Source organism: Artibeus jamaicensis, unplaced genomic scaffold (genome assembly GCF_021234435.1).
Source record: "Artibeus jamaicensis isolate MK-2021 breed Jamaican fruit bat unplaced genomic scaffold, CSHL_Jam_final scaffold_474, whole genome shotgun sequence".
Taxonomy (NCBI): Eukaryota; Metazoa; Chordata; class Mammalia; order Chiroptera; family Phyllostomidae; genus Artibeus; species Artibeus jamaicensis.
Window position 1 is genome coordinate 48,598,997 of NW_026522046.1, and position 13,343 is coordinate 48,612,339.

The 13,343-nt window shown below is 48.1% G+C and overlaps 1 protein-coding gene across 6 annotated transcripts in view; it reads left to right on the top strand.

Moving 5' to 3' along the window:
- Positions 1-13,343, top strand: part of SYNJ1 (synaptojanin 1) — a 76,289-nt gene that overhangs the window by 28,964 nt on the left and 33,982 nt on the right. For 4 of the 6 annotated variants that reach the window (XM_053657772.1, XM_053657775.1, XM_053657776.1 and 1 more), the window contains exons 7-12: positions 2,349-2,410; positions 3,272-3,368; positions 4,431-4,600; positions 5,575-5,656; positions 8,129-8,281; positions 10,469-10,634. In XM_053657772.1, coding sequence (XP_053513747.1) covers positions 2,349-2,410; positions 3,272-3,368; positions 4,431-4,600; positions 5,575-5,656; positions 8,129-8,281; positions 10,469-10,634 — 730 coding nt within the window. The remainder of the gene's footprint in view (positions 1-2,348; positions 2,411-3,271; positions 3,369-4,430; positions 4,601-5,574; positions 5,657-8,128; positions 8,282-10,468; positions 10,635-13,343) is intronic. The other 2 variants (XM_053657777.1, XM_053657774.1) reach the window with 1 other exon arrangement.

Consider the following 13,343-nt stretch of genomic DNA (forward strand, 5'->3'; position numbering starts at 1 on the left):
TGGAAGCAGCTGGGCCTGAGCAGGCGAAGGCCGCCCAGGACGCCCGGCCCAGGCTCCCCGGGCCTGCTCCCATTCTTTCTCCCTGCTGAGCGCCCGGTGGAGGCCGTCCTAGTGTCTGCTTGCCCCAAAGACTCTCCCAGGTTTTGTCCCAGCTCCGCAGTTCTTTTCCGTTTCCTTTTCCCCCCACTTCCGATACGCTGTGCCCGTCTGGTCCGGGCAGCCATTGTGTCCTCACAAGGCTTCCTCTGCCAGTCCTGCCCCACGCCCCTCCAGCAGGAGCCCTCTGCTCCCCAAGTTCAGGTCTGCTGTCCCTCGGAAGCTCCTCGGGAGCCCCCTCCGGTCACGTTGAGTGGGCTCCAGTCCCACCCATGCTGAGCTCATCATTAAATGTGGAGTCCCTCCAGTGTGTACTCTTCTGCACGAGGGGTGTGGCCTTGTGCCACGAGAAGCTCCCAGACTGGCAGTGCTCCTGGAAAGGCTGGCAGCCCGACTGGGTGGTCCGGCCCCCGCATGGAGCAGGCAGATGCCGATGCGCGCCTGTGTGAGGCGCCGCGAGACCCCTCGTGGGAGTAGCAGTGCCCTCGTTCCGCTCGCTCTGAAGCTGCGCAGTGTAGTGTTGCTGTGATGCATGGTGACCTCACACTGCAGCTCGTGTCATCGTGAGAGAGGGTCAGTCACGCGCTCTGTGCCTAGTGTGGTATCGCACACTGAGTTTGCCGTCAAACTTCAGAGATACGTGAGCGTGAAACTGTCATAGTGGAAAATGACGTTTCACGGCACCCAGTTAAGTGGTGTCCTAAAATATGGTCGGTGCACCTTCGTTTTAATTGGGTAAATCTATGGTTATTTAAGGCCTTACAGCTTTCTGCTTTTATCACAATGGACAAAACAGTTTTTTATTGCAAAATTGGTTTCTTTAACATTGAGTAACGAAACACCATCTAGCCCAACCAATATATGGTTGTAAGAGTGATGTAACTTGTCGTGTGTGGGGTGGGCAGAGTGGTGGGAACGCCCACAGCTGTCACCCGAAGAATGGGGAGCCCGTATTTTGTCACCCGACAGGTAGGAGGACTGTGCAAGATAATATTAATGAGCAAAATGCCCGATCTTGCACTTTCATTGAATTATAGGCAATTGCCTGAGATCACCCCAAAGAAAAAGTATTGACTTCTGCTGAGCTGCGCTGAGTGCTTCATGTCCCAGGGCACACCCTCCTCAAAGTGGGAGGTTTTGTATGGACTGTTAGGCAGTGTATGACGACATTGACTGTGGATGTGACAGGAGTCCAGTCGGTTTCTACTGAAAAGCACTGAAGAGAAGCCGCTGCTTATGAGGCAGAGTCGTTAGAATGTCCTGTGCCGCACAGAGGAGGTGTGGGATGGGGGCGGTGTGGTTGCCTGAGGGCGTGCTTGGGGCGCAGAGGGCCCATTTCTGGGTCCACTGTGCAGCTGCACAGTGGGTATGGCTGCTCCCCTTTCCAGCCCCTCCAAAGTCACTTAGCTCACAGGTTAGCAAGAGTAAGTGGGGGTGGGGGTGGGGGGCAGAGTCTCAGAGGGAAATGTTGCAAGATGAAGTTCAGGGAAATAATCCGATCTCGCTTCTCTGTTTCTTTTTGGCATCCGCCACAGCGTTCTCAGTTCTGTCTCTGCCACTCTGACCGTAAACAGGAACACAGCGCAGTGGTTAGATTTTTCCATCTGGTTTCACTGTCGTAACCCGAATTTCTGATTCTGCAGAATATGCTGTTATTCTAGTTGGTGCGACTGTGAGACTGACTTTGGAAAGTCTCTTTTCCCTGGAATGGCATTTTTAATTTGTGGGGTCTTTGGGTCAGGGAGGAGGGAGCAGAGTGTTGGGTGTAACAGAGAGAAAACACGTAGACATTGCGCTCGCAGATGGCTGGGAAGAGGAGGGTTAGGGGGCTGTTTGGAATTAGCGGTGATGACCCACGGGGACCAGTGACCTCACTTGGCTGCATTTGGTTTTTTACCTCCCAAATGGCAGTACTGTCTGTTGACTTACACAGGATGTAGTTTGAGTGTAAAACAAGGAAATGTATATGAAAGCACTCTTAAAAATATCTTCACAAATAAAATTTTCTTTTAGTTTACAAGTATTTCATAATGGTCTAAGTTCTAGCTCTTTTTTTATGAGATTGTATTTTAAAAAGTAAAAGGGAGGAGAAACTTCTAGAACTTGTCTGTTAAGGGAATGTTGTGAACGACAGTTACCTGACTTACTACTGCACATTCAGCTCAGCAGATGGGTTATTGCAGATCGTAAACAATGGTTTACCTTAGCCTCCCGGCGGGGTTTCGGTGTGACCAAACACACTCTTGTTCTAGGTGGGGTCTCATCGTGTCCGTATGTCAAGGGGATTTGAAGCCAATGCACCCGCTTTTGACAGGTAAGGCTATCGTTTCTACACGGTGCCCCAAGTGTTGACGTTGCCAAGCAGTGAGTCTAGTCATGATTATATCTGCCGATTCTTCTCACCTTTCGGCTCTAAGTGGCATTTCCAAGACCTAGTCTGAGTGGAACCCAGGGACACCTACCTAGTGCCACGACTTCCAGTGGCAGCAGCCCTGGGCGTGTGGGCCTCGGTCTCAGCCTCACACCCCTCCCGGGGGCGTCCAGCTCAGCAGCTGAGTGCTGGAAACTGCCTGGCCCAACACGGGCTGTGCCCTAAGGGGTGAAATGCAGAGTCTACAATGTCACATGGCATGCTTGAGTGCGATGCTGTGACGTTACAGAATGACATGCTGATGATTTTGTCATAAAAGAGGGGCAATATTGGTGCCAGACCCTGGATACATTGGCTTTCAAACAGTATAAAAAAAAGAAAGTTAATATTGCCTTATTAATATTTCTTTCCTATGTTGAGTGACATTGCAGCTGTACTGGGTTAAATGCTTACAGGGATGTGATGTCCACACGTGTGAGCTGCGGCCCTCGGCCCGCAGCCCTGGCTGCCCGCCCAGCCGGGTGGCTGGCGCTCTGTGCCCCTGGAGGGGAGAGGGAGTTGGCAGACCCCACAGTCCCGGCACGGGGAGCTCAGCGCCGATGGGCAGAGAGGCACTTGCATTCACTGACCTTGCATCAGTTCAGAGTTTCGAGACCGTGCAGAAAGAGTTGTGTTCAGTTTTGCCAGTTCTGTGAGTTTGCAGTCCTGTCATGCGGGTTCCGATCAGTCATGGATCCCTGCTTATTGAAAACAAAGTTTAGCTTATCACTTGATGTGTGCTTATTTTCTTTCTTCCTTTAATAGGCATTTTAGAACACTTAAGAATTTGTATGGCAAACAAATCATAATAAATTTGCTTGGATCTAAGGAAGGTGAACATATGCTAAGTAAGGCCTTTCAGGTAAGAATGGTGTTTAAAAAACAATATGATAGAATAACCAAATTCTTCCAGGGGGTAAATGACTTCCTAGAAGAGGGTCAGAAACAGTGCAGGGTGATGTCGCTGCACTAAGAGCTTTCAAGGTGATTGCCACTATCACGTTCTAAAATGAGCTTATGTGTGTTGTGGAGAACCGGAAGACCCCCCCCCCCAAAAAAAAAAAAGTTCTCTATCACTGGCAGGGAGATTGCAGGCAGCTTCCTCCCTCACTACATCTTGCCTTGCCCGCTGCCCGGAAACCAGTTCTCGGTTCAAACCCGTGGAAGAGCGAGAACCACTGGGACACAGGCAGGGGCGCACCTTGTCAACATGAGGGACGGGTTCGAGAGTTTCGAGTAAAACACCCCGAACAGAGGCCTGCCTGCTAAAGAAAAATATTTTTCATAAACCATTACTGCATCAATAATCGATATAAATTATAGCGTTGCATAGAATTATAAGCGTGGACAAAATGGTGAGAAAATGTTTTCTTAAATTCAGTCTAATGAACTTAAGAATTAATTATTTGGCTATTTTGTTGTAACCTTGTGAAATAAATGTTTGTAATGCATACATTATACTTTAGAGAGTGACTTTTTATGGTAAACTTCTAAAACATTTATATATATTGAACTAAGATATAAAAATGAATTTATATCTTTTATAGGTTTTGTCTTAAAAATAAGTTATTTTGAGACTCTGTGGTAGATATAAACAGTTACTAAATTTGGGTTGTAACAAATGAGTGCTAGTGGTGGTGAGCACTTTTTCATCTTCTGAGCCAGATGAGAATGTTACCGAGGTTCTCTGGCAGTCCACCACCAAACCTCTCGGGGAGGGGACAGGTGGTTTTAGGGACGTTGTGCCCTTAGCTGTCACACGCGGGGACTTTTCCTTTCACTGCTAGTGTTGACAGGAGCGCGTGAGGTCACCGAGGGGCCCGGGCTGAGGCCGCCGTCTGGAATGTCGGGGTCCGTTGCAGCCCATGACGGTGGGGCCGTGTTCGGTCGGCATTGTGTCGAGCATTTGCCTTTTGACTTCCAGGGGCACCTGAAAGCGTCCGAGCACGCCGCCGATGTCCAGATGGTGAATTTCGACTATCACCAAATGGTGAAAGGAGGGAAAGCAGAAAAGTTGCATAGTATTCTTAAACCTCAAGTCCAGAAGTTCCTAGACTATGGATTTTTTTATTTCGATGGAAGCGAAGTTCAAAGGTTTGACTGCTCTGTTTCTCATTTCTTTAAATTGGAACTTTGCTATTATTTTAAAGTTATTCTTAACATGGAACTCTAAAATTTTCTTTTTTAAAGTCAAAAGTATCTTCACTTAGTGTACTCAGTCTTAGGCTTTTTTCCTTTCTGTGGAATTTGGCAAGTCATAGTCATAGCTTACGTCGCTGGCTGTACACCGTGGGCCAGGCAGTGTCCTCGGTTCCTCCAGGTGTCAGCGACTGCACTTGCGGGCCGGCTCTGCTCTCCCCTCACCCCGCCCCCCAGGCCAGCGACTGGGACGTGCTGGGGCTGGGCGCTGGGGCTGGGTTCCTCCCCTGCCGGGGCCCAGGGGGCTGCCCCGCCTCCCCCGTAACACAGTGACTCTCCTGTTTCCTGACCTCCGAGCACCACTAAGTGTACATGGAAGCGAGAGACATGGCTTACTGTCTGCTTTCATATAACTTAAACCTTCAGTTTTTGCATATGAAATAGAGGAGAAAAGTGTTGAAATTAAGAATCTAGGTGGAGGTAAAACTTTAGCACACAGCACTCAAATTTTTTGTTTTTCTGTGTACAATGTCTAGTATCAAGGCTGTAGAAACTTCCTGGGACAGTCAGTAGAGATAGCAGGTTTTGGGGGCTTTAAAATTCATTCCTTAAGTATTTGGTATCTTTTAAGTGCAAAGAACTGTGGGTTTGAGTCTGAATGCGTGTTTAGCTCCTCATTGCTGGCCCGATTTTAAACAGAGGGCGCACGTGATCGAGAATGTGTCACAGAATGTTAGCAGTGGCAGGCTCTGGGGCGCGCGTGGGAGTTCACTGTAAGATTCTTTCACCTTTTCTCGTATGTATGAAAGTCATAAGGATAAAACGTTGGGGGCAGAAGTGGATGCCAGCTCTCGACCTCCTCAGTTCTCCCGCAGCTGTCCCCCCTCCGCCGCGCGAGCCGCCTGACCGGGCGCGTCTGTGTGTTGCAGGGGCCAGGGCGGCACCGTGCGCACCAACTGCTTGGACTGCCTGGACAGGACCAACAGCGTGCAGGCCTTCCTGGGCCTGGAGGTAACGCGGCGTCCGCCCCCCCCCCCCCCCCATGCTGCCTGTGACTGTGCAGAGCCAGCCAGGCTTCCGGAAAGGCGTTCTCCTCCTCCGGTCTTTTTTTGGCCCAAATCCTTGTCATTTAAACATCTCCTCTGTCTGTTCTAAATGCTCTCCTGTGTAGCTATCTGTTTCCCTCTGTTAGTTCTTAACGTTCCTTTGAAAGAACCCCTGTTCTTTGTACTATTCCAATAATTGCCTCTTTTGCTTGTCTTTTAGAAGAAGTGTGGGGTGGCCAAAAAGTTCATTCGCTTTCCCTCATGTGCTGACTCTAGTAGTGCTTCATTGTCTCTAACTTCATTTGAAACGATTTTGTTAGGTTGCATTATGACAGCCGTCACATCAGCGTGCATTTTAAAATGCTCATCAAAATTGGCGGATTTTTGTGTAGTCATTTAATATTGAAGATGGAAGAAAATATGCAACATTTTCAGCATTTTATGCTTTCTTATTTCAAGAAAGGTAAAAATGCAACCGAAACACACAAAAAAATGTGTGCAGTGCATGGAGAAGGTGCTGTGACTGACTGGACGTGTCAGAAGTGGTTTGCGAAGTTTCCTGCTGGAGATTTCAGCTGGATGCTGCTCCAGGGCCCGGTAGACAGACCAGCTGAAGTTGACATTGATCACATCGAGACAGTAATTGAGGATGATCAGCGTTACACCCCGCAGTAGATAGCTGACTTACTCAAAATATCCAAATTAATACAGCTATTGGAGACAGTGAGAAACGTGTCTCTTATTTTATAGAGAAAACTAAATGGGCATTTTGGCCAACCCAACAGCATGTTATTCTTTCCTCTAGTTAATGATGCTCTTACATCTGACCAGAATATTGCTTAATTAGTTCTGTAGTTGGGGATTTTCTGTCTCCAAAATGAAGCTGCAGTGTGTAGAATTCTCCACTACGGACAGGTCTTTTTCAAGTAACTAAGTATGTTTTATTGTTTCGCCTTGATTGAAATCTGTCCTGCATCTGTTATTATAACTTATTTAGAACACATTTCCCCAGGTTCGAGAGTGAGCTGACTGAGGTGCTGAGTCCTCACTGAGAGTGAACAGACAGGCTTTAGTTTTCAGAGCCCGGCTTAGCTGGCCGTCCACTGCTGGGAGCTGGGGCTGCGAACACTCCCTGTGTAGACGCTGGTTAGACGGTCACCACATTTAACGGTTAGAGTAGGCAAAACCACGCAGGCAGTGGCAGCAAGTTTCGCCCCACTTCTCGGAGACAGGGGTGCGTTTGTGGTGAAGGGGTCCTAGGGCCTGTTTGTTTTGCTCTCAGTGCCAGCAGACGGCCGCTCTGGTGCCGGGCCCGTGCAGCGTTTGCGTCTGACCTCAGTGTCTGATCCCACAGGAATGCTGGGTAATCCCCATGGTACAGGTGCGGTCAGAGGGCCCCCTAGTAGGGAGGAGTTCATGAAACCCAGGCATGTGGTGCGACTGCATTCCCAGTAGGAGAGTAGGCTGGTGGAGAAAGGCTCGTCCGTTGCTTCAGCTCTGCCCAGTTTCAAGGCTAAAATTCATTCTGAATCAAGAGCAGTAACTTTTCTAGACGCTTTTCTTGTTATCTGTGATGTTACTGTGGGGGCCCGGCCAGCTGTGCCCCGCATAGTTGTCTTTGACACACGTCACCAGTGGTGATTTCTATCGGTGACAATTCAAGAGCAGCTCTGTTTACTGCATAACCTTGACCTCATCACCCAAACTGAGAGCCACATACAAAAGCTGCAGAAACGTAGCCATTCTACACGTGCACATGTATATTTAAATAAACTAGGTAAATATTTTTCTTCTCTGCCGCGTGCTGTTGAATAATAGTTCTTTTAGGTCAATAAAGGTAATGGAGTAAGATTTATAGATATAGATGTAGATATTTATTTTTTAAAGAGAGGAAGAGAAACATCACTGTATGGGTGTCTCTCATGTGCCCCACTGGGGACCTGGCCCACAACCCAGGCATGTGCCCGGACTGGGAACCAAACCGGTGACCCTTTTCATTCACAGGCCAGCACTCAATCCACTGAGCCACACCATCCAGGACTATAGGGATATTTTAATAAGATTAATTTTATTGTGTAACCAGAAAGATGTTTTTGTTATAACATGGGAATATCAAGTTGCTTGTAAGTCTCACTGATGCGGTCTTTACTTTAAATGTAGAAATGGTGGGAAACAACACAGTTAGCCTGGTAAACTGTTATATCAGAATCCAGCCCCATGTAGTCCTGTAAGTACAGATTTTTGGTTTACTTCTGGTGGTCCTCAAAAGTCACACCACACACGGACAACAGTGCAGTGATTGTAGCGGGGGCAGGGTGGAGGAGAAAGAGGGTACAGGGGATTCTAATGGCGATGAAAAAAACACAAAAATAAAAAAGAGTCACATCACACTGAAGGTGTTCATGTAGCTGTAAGAGTTTCTCTCTTGTTGTTTTAGATGCTAGCTAAACAGTTGGAAGCTCTCGGCTTAGCCGAGAAGCCTCAGTTGGTGACCCGCTTTCAAGAAGTGTTCCGGTCCATGTGGTCCGTGAACGGAGACTCAATCAGTAAGATCTACGCCGGCACGGGAGCTCTGGAAGGGAAGGCCAAGGTGGGTTCCGGTCCCGCCTGCCCGCCTGGGGGAACTGGGAGAGGGTCTCTCTGTACTTCTAGGGTCTGTCTCACGTGCTTTGGTTCCTCCGTAACTCTCCCCCTGCCGCGGTGCCTGAGCGGATGCAAGGTGGGCGCTCCCTGGGGCGGGGCAGCGGGGTGTGACGTGGTCAGTCATCCCATCAGCGTCCAGGAGGCCTGGGTCTGCACTGCTTCCACTTTTTCATGGCTTCCCCTCGTATCTTTGTTTGACTTTTTATGTTACATATTTGATTATAAATAAGGTTTTTTAAAACCACAGTCTTCCTGATAAAGGGTCCTGTTCTGTCTGGCTGGGTCCCAGCACTTAACCCGGTGCCCACTGTGGAACAGCCAGGTGGCCGTGCTGGGTGGACGGCACGTCAGCAGGCAGTCCATGCGACACCCTCTGTGAGCCCGGCCGGGTCAGGGCTTCGTGGTTCCGTGTTGCTGTTTTCCCGATCTCCCCTTGAGAAGGAGACTCTCAGGGCGTCAGATGCGCACTCAGTTGAAGTTCTCTGCCTCAGCAGTGCCTTTGCACTGGTGCTGTTGTCGGGACACTGTCTGCCACACCACTATTTGGCCCCTTACCGAGGGGCTTTGGAAGCCTGCTCGAGGTTATTTTTTATTATTTTATACACAGCATTGACTTTTTAAGGCTCCTAGCCTCAGCTGCCTCGGCGGTCCCCAGGTTACTTCAGAATAGACAGGAGGGCGTGCGCCTCCTTCACGGCCCTCGCTCAGCCTCTTCGGGGGGACGGGCGAGCTCCTCGAAGCCCACGCATCACCCGAAGGCCCCGCCTTCCCAGGTCTGCCTCCTCTCCCGGGTCTCGCTCAGGGCCGTGCTGCTTCCAGCACTGCTGCCTTTACTTGCCAGAGTTCCTTTTGTTTGAGTTACAGAAATGATGCGTATTAACATCTACAGTGTTTTCTCTTCAGTGATCCCCATTTTTAAAAACCTCAGTCGTTAAGCTTTCACTTATTTATTTTACATAAAGAACATAATTTTTGCTATTATAACCTGATTCTCTACAACTATTGCCTAAGATCTTATGTTTTCTTACCTTTTTGTTTCTGCAGCGACTAAGACAATAGAGAGGTTACCTGTGTTGTGAGTCTTTTACCTCTAACCTGATAGCTCTGAACTTTTATATGTGAACATAGTGGTCCGTGCTGAGCTGAAACCTAACATCTGAACTGTTCTTTCTTTCCTTTTCTCTGGGTTCCTTTTGACTAATTGCCTGATAATGTGGACGGTGAGTGTCTTTTCAAGTAATGTCCTCTGTTTATGGAATCATGTGGAAGAGAATAACATTTTAAGCCTCAAAACTGTTATCTCTTTATAAGAAATAAAAATTATGTACTGAAAACTATTTTCCTAAAAGGTAAAAGTTGGGTTTTTTATAAAACAACTATCAAAGTCCATAAGAACAAAATAAATCCTTACGGTAACTAATGTACCTGAGTAAAGTATGTGTTCATTAGAAGTTATGTAAACTCCGTTACTATAAGAATTAGCATAAGTTCATTGTTTTTATTATTTATATGTACATAGGCAATAAAATATACAGACTAAAATATGCAGACTGTAGTTTAAGTGTAAACTATATTTATGTAATACTACATAACATTACCTATTATGTATATATTACAGGTTATATGTATTTATGAACTGTAATTATGAATTTCATTTTAGACTAGACCTTCATCCCTATGTTCAGTTGTAACTGTGACTAGTGAAGCTATTTGGGAACAACTTCAGTTTCATTTTCTATTATTAAAGCCCTTTGCAGTGTGGGAGTGCAGTGTGGCCGCCTCCATCTCCCCCGCCTCCCTCCCCGCCCGCCCCGAACCTGAACGTTAGGGGCAGGGGGTGGTCTCCTCGTTTCCCGTGCAGTCAGTTCACTTTCCACGGAGCCCGAGCTCTGCACGGCGTGGGTGGGCACAGGGGGGCACTGCGCTTCCTCCTCGTCCCCACGGAGTGGTCGTCCAGACGAGGAGAGGCGCAGTGGCACCTGGGCCCATTTTACTGAGATGGTTTGACACGCAGAGTAGAATGATTAGGCTCTTTATCACAGTGAGGGGATGTAAAGCTTAAAGTTTCAAAATGCCTCCCGAGGAAAAAGAACAGAACTTAGAATGAAAGTCGGTGCTCCTTTCTCCCCAACAGGCCGGAAAGTTAAAAGATGGTGCTCGTTCTGTTACTAGAACGATTCAAAATAACTTCTTTGACAGCTCCAAGCAAGAGGCCATTGATGTTTTGCTCCTGGGAAATACTCTAAATAGTGATTTAGCTGACAAAGCTCGAGCACTTTTAACTACTGGAAGTTTGCGTGGTATGCGTACTTTTATTTTACTTTATGCTATTTGTATATTTCTTCTAAAAGCCCAAGAAGTAAATGTAAACTTATTAATATAAATAACTTTTAGGTTCAGTTGATTAAAATAGATTTGGAAGGATACTGAATTCTACCAATATGATTTTTAAAAATTGCATTCTCCAAAGAAAGTTTCTCCCTTACAGAATGTGCATATCGTCCGTGGTGCTAGTGAGCGGTGAGCTGAGGGGTGAGTGGAGGGCGGGTGTCGCACACACGCAGCTCACGGAGCACCCGCCCGGTAGCTTAGTTACATGGGAAACAGACGCGTCGTTGCGCAAGCCGATGCCTAGTTTGGTGGGTTTGCTAATCATCACCCCAGAAGTTTCTACAACTTGTTCTTACCTTTTCACTGCTATTGCTTGAATACATGTTGTCATTCTAATCATTTAAAATATTGCTTATTATTGGATACTACTATTCCCAATTTTAACATCGGACATAGCTAAGTGAGTTTCAGGGTAGCTTTTGTCTTCTGTGTCTTTTATTAAAATCAAAAGAATTTGCGCTCATATCAGTGAACATATATTAAGTAGAATAGTGGGAAAACTTAACATTCATGGTAAAACTTAATAAATTAGACTTCCTTTCTCCATACTTTTTCTATTTCAACCTTTCATCACTCTTAACATTTTTATTTCTTCAGTTATCTCCAAGCCACACCTTTGAGTTTTTTCCGTCTGAGTAGGAGAAATTGCTCCTCTCCAAGCCCTGCGCTCTCAGACGGCTCCTTGGTCAGACGGGTGCGCAGGGGTCTCTCCGAACAGCCCGCAGGACTACAGGCAGCAGTCCAGCTCCTGGGGGTTTGAAGCTCTGGGAACAGAACCTGCCTGGTGGCAGGCGGTGTTCACTGCAGGCTCTGGCCTCCCGGCCTCCCAGCCCTGACCTGCCTCTGTCACCTCCTTGCACTTGTCCCTCCCTGACAGAGAGGCATTACTCAGAGTCATTTGAAGTAAGCAACTGCAGGAAAGAAGAGTCAACCATCCCCAAACCTGTCAGTTTCGTAGTTTGCCGCATCTTTCCCTATACGTAAAATATGCCCTAGAAAAGTACAGCCAGTTCTGCCCTAACCCTCACTCTAAGAGTGGGAGTTGTTCCGGCAGGGATGGTGCGTCAGGGGACACTCTGGGCACAGTGCCGCTCCTGTCTTAGCTCCTGTATGGTTCTGCGGGCGGTGACAGCAGTGGGCACAGACAGCTGCCCTGCAGAACGGAGGTGAGTGGGAGTGCACAGCATGTGTGCACACTTGTGCACAAACCTCAGGTGTGCCCCTGCTCCGGCCCCCACGCGGTGCTGTGCGCCATGCCCAGCCACTCTGGGGCAGCCGTTTCCCGTGCACAGTCAGATGCCGTTCCCCCGGCCCGATGCTGCAGGCACACCCGGGGAGCAGTGACACTCCTCACCAGTTACCACGCGTGAAGCTGGGCTGGCATCTCTAGTGAGCTCCTGTCTTTTTTTTGGTGTGTCACTGCCAAAGTGGCCATTTTGCCCTAACCCACATTTCCCATGAGCCCTGAGGCCATGTGACAGACGTGGCAGCGCCTTCCCAGCACGGTGATGTTTTTGGCACGCATGTGGTTTGTGGTAACCGCACTGGTGGCGCTCGCCCATCCGTGAGTCCCAGGAAGAATTCCGAAAGGCCAGTGCCTTCCGCGTGTCCAGTGTCCTCCAGCCTCTTAGGTTCTGCGCATCATCTCCACACGCATGTGCACGTGTGCACACACTGACACCCATGCACGGGAGCGGCCTGGGAAGCAGGCCCAGGACCTGCTGACGTCCCCGAGTCCCCACAGGGTTTTCGAAGATGCAGAGGCTCACGTCAGCTATTGCCATTTATGTTTAATTTTTGGTGTCCTGTCGCCATCAGAAAAAATAAAGCCATCAAATGGACTTCAAAGAAATGAAGCCACCCTAGAATGCTGTCGTTAAGCCCGGATTCTAACCGCCACTTGCTGTTTTACTAATGACTCTTTGTTTTCTTCTTCATGCATCCGTAGTTTCTGAGCAGACTTTACAGTCAGGTACAGTACAGAAAATCAGTCTGTGTAAAAGCAACATTTTCTCTATTTCTCTAAGGTTGATACTGTAAACAAACAAAGCCATATAAATGTCAACTTCCTCTTTACTTTTCCCTCAGACCCTAGCAGCACGAATGGATACCTTGTTTCAACCTGAGGAGGAAAAGTTTGGGTTTGAGAAAGCTACTTAGACGGAAATATGCAAAGCTCTCTGTCATCCTGTAGCAAATGTTTAATTCCAATTAGAGAGCCCGCCAGTTGTAATTTCACTTTTATAATTTATTGGGCAGACCTGCGTTTGCCCAATGTGCGTGTGGAAGAGCTCAGGCGTGAGTGTTGGGGGTGACCGTAGAGCACACCCGTGATCCGTGCGCCCCAGCAGCGGCTCACACGCAGCCTTCGCAGGGCGGCGCCTGGCTGTCTCACCACGTGGGCGAGGCGCTCTGTAAGGGCTCTGAGACCAGCGCTGAAACCTTTAGTGTCAGGGCTGCCGGCCAAGTTGGGAGAGTTAAGCGTGGAAGACTGAAAGGTGGTTCTTTTCTGCCCCTCCTGTTCACAGGAATGTCGTGCCTTTACTTTCTGAACAAAGTCTGTGATCTCAAAACATGAATCTGTGGCAAAGGGAACAAAAGTTAAACTCTTGCCAGAA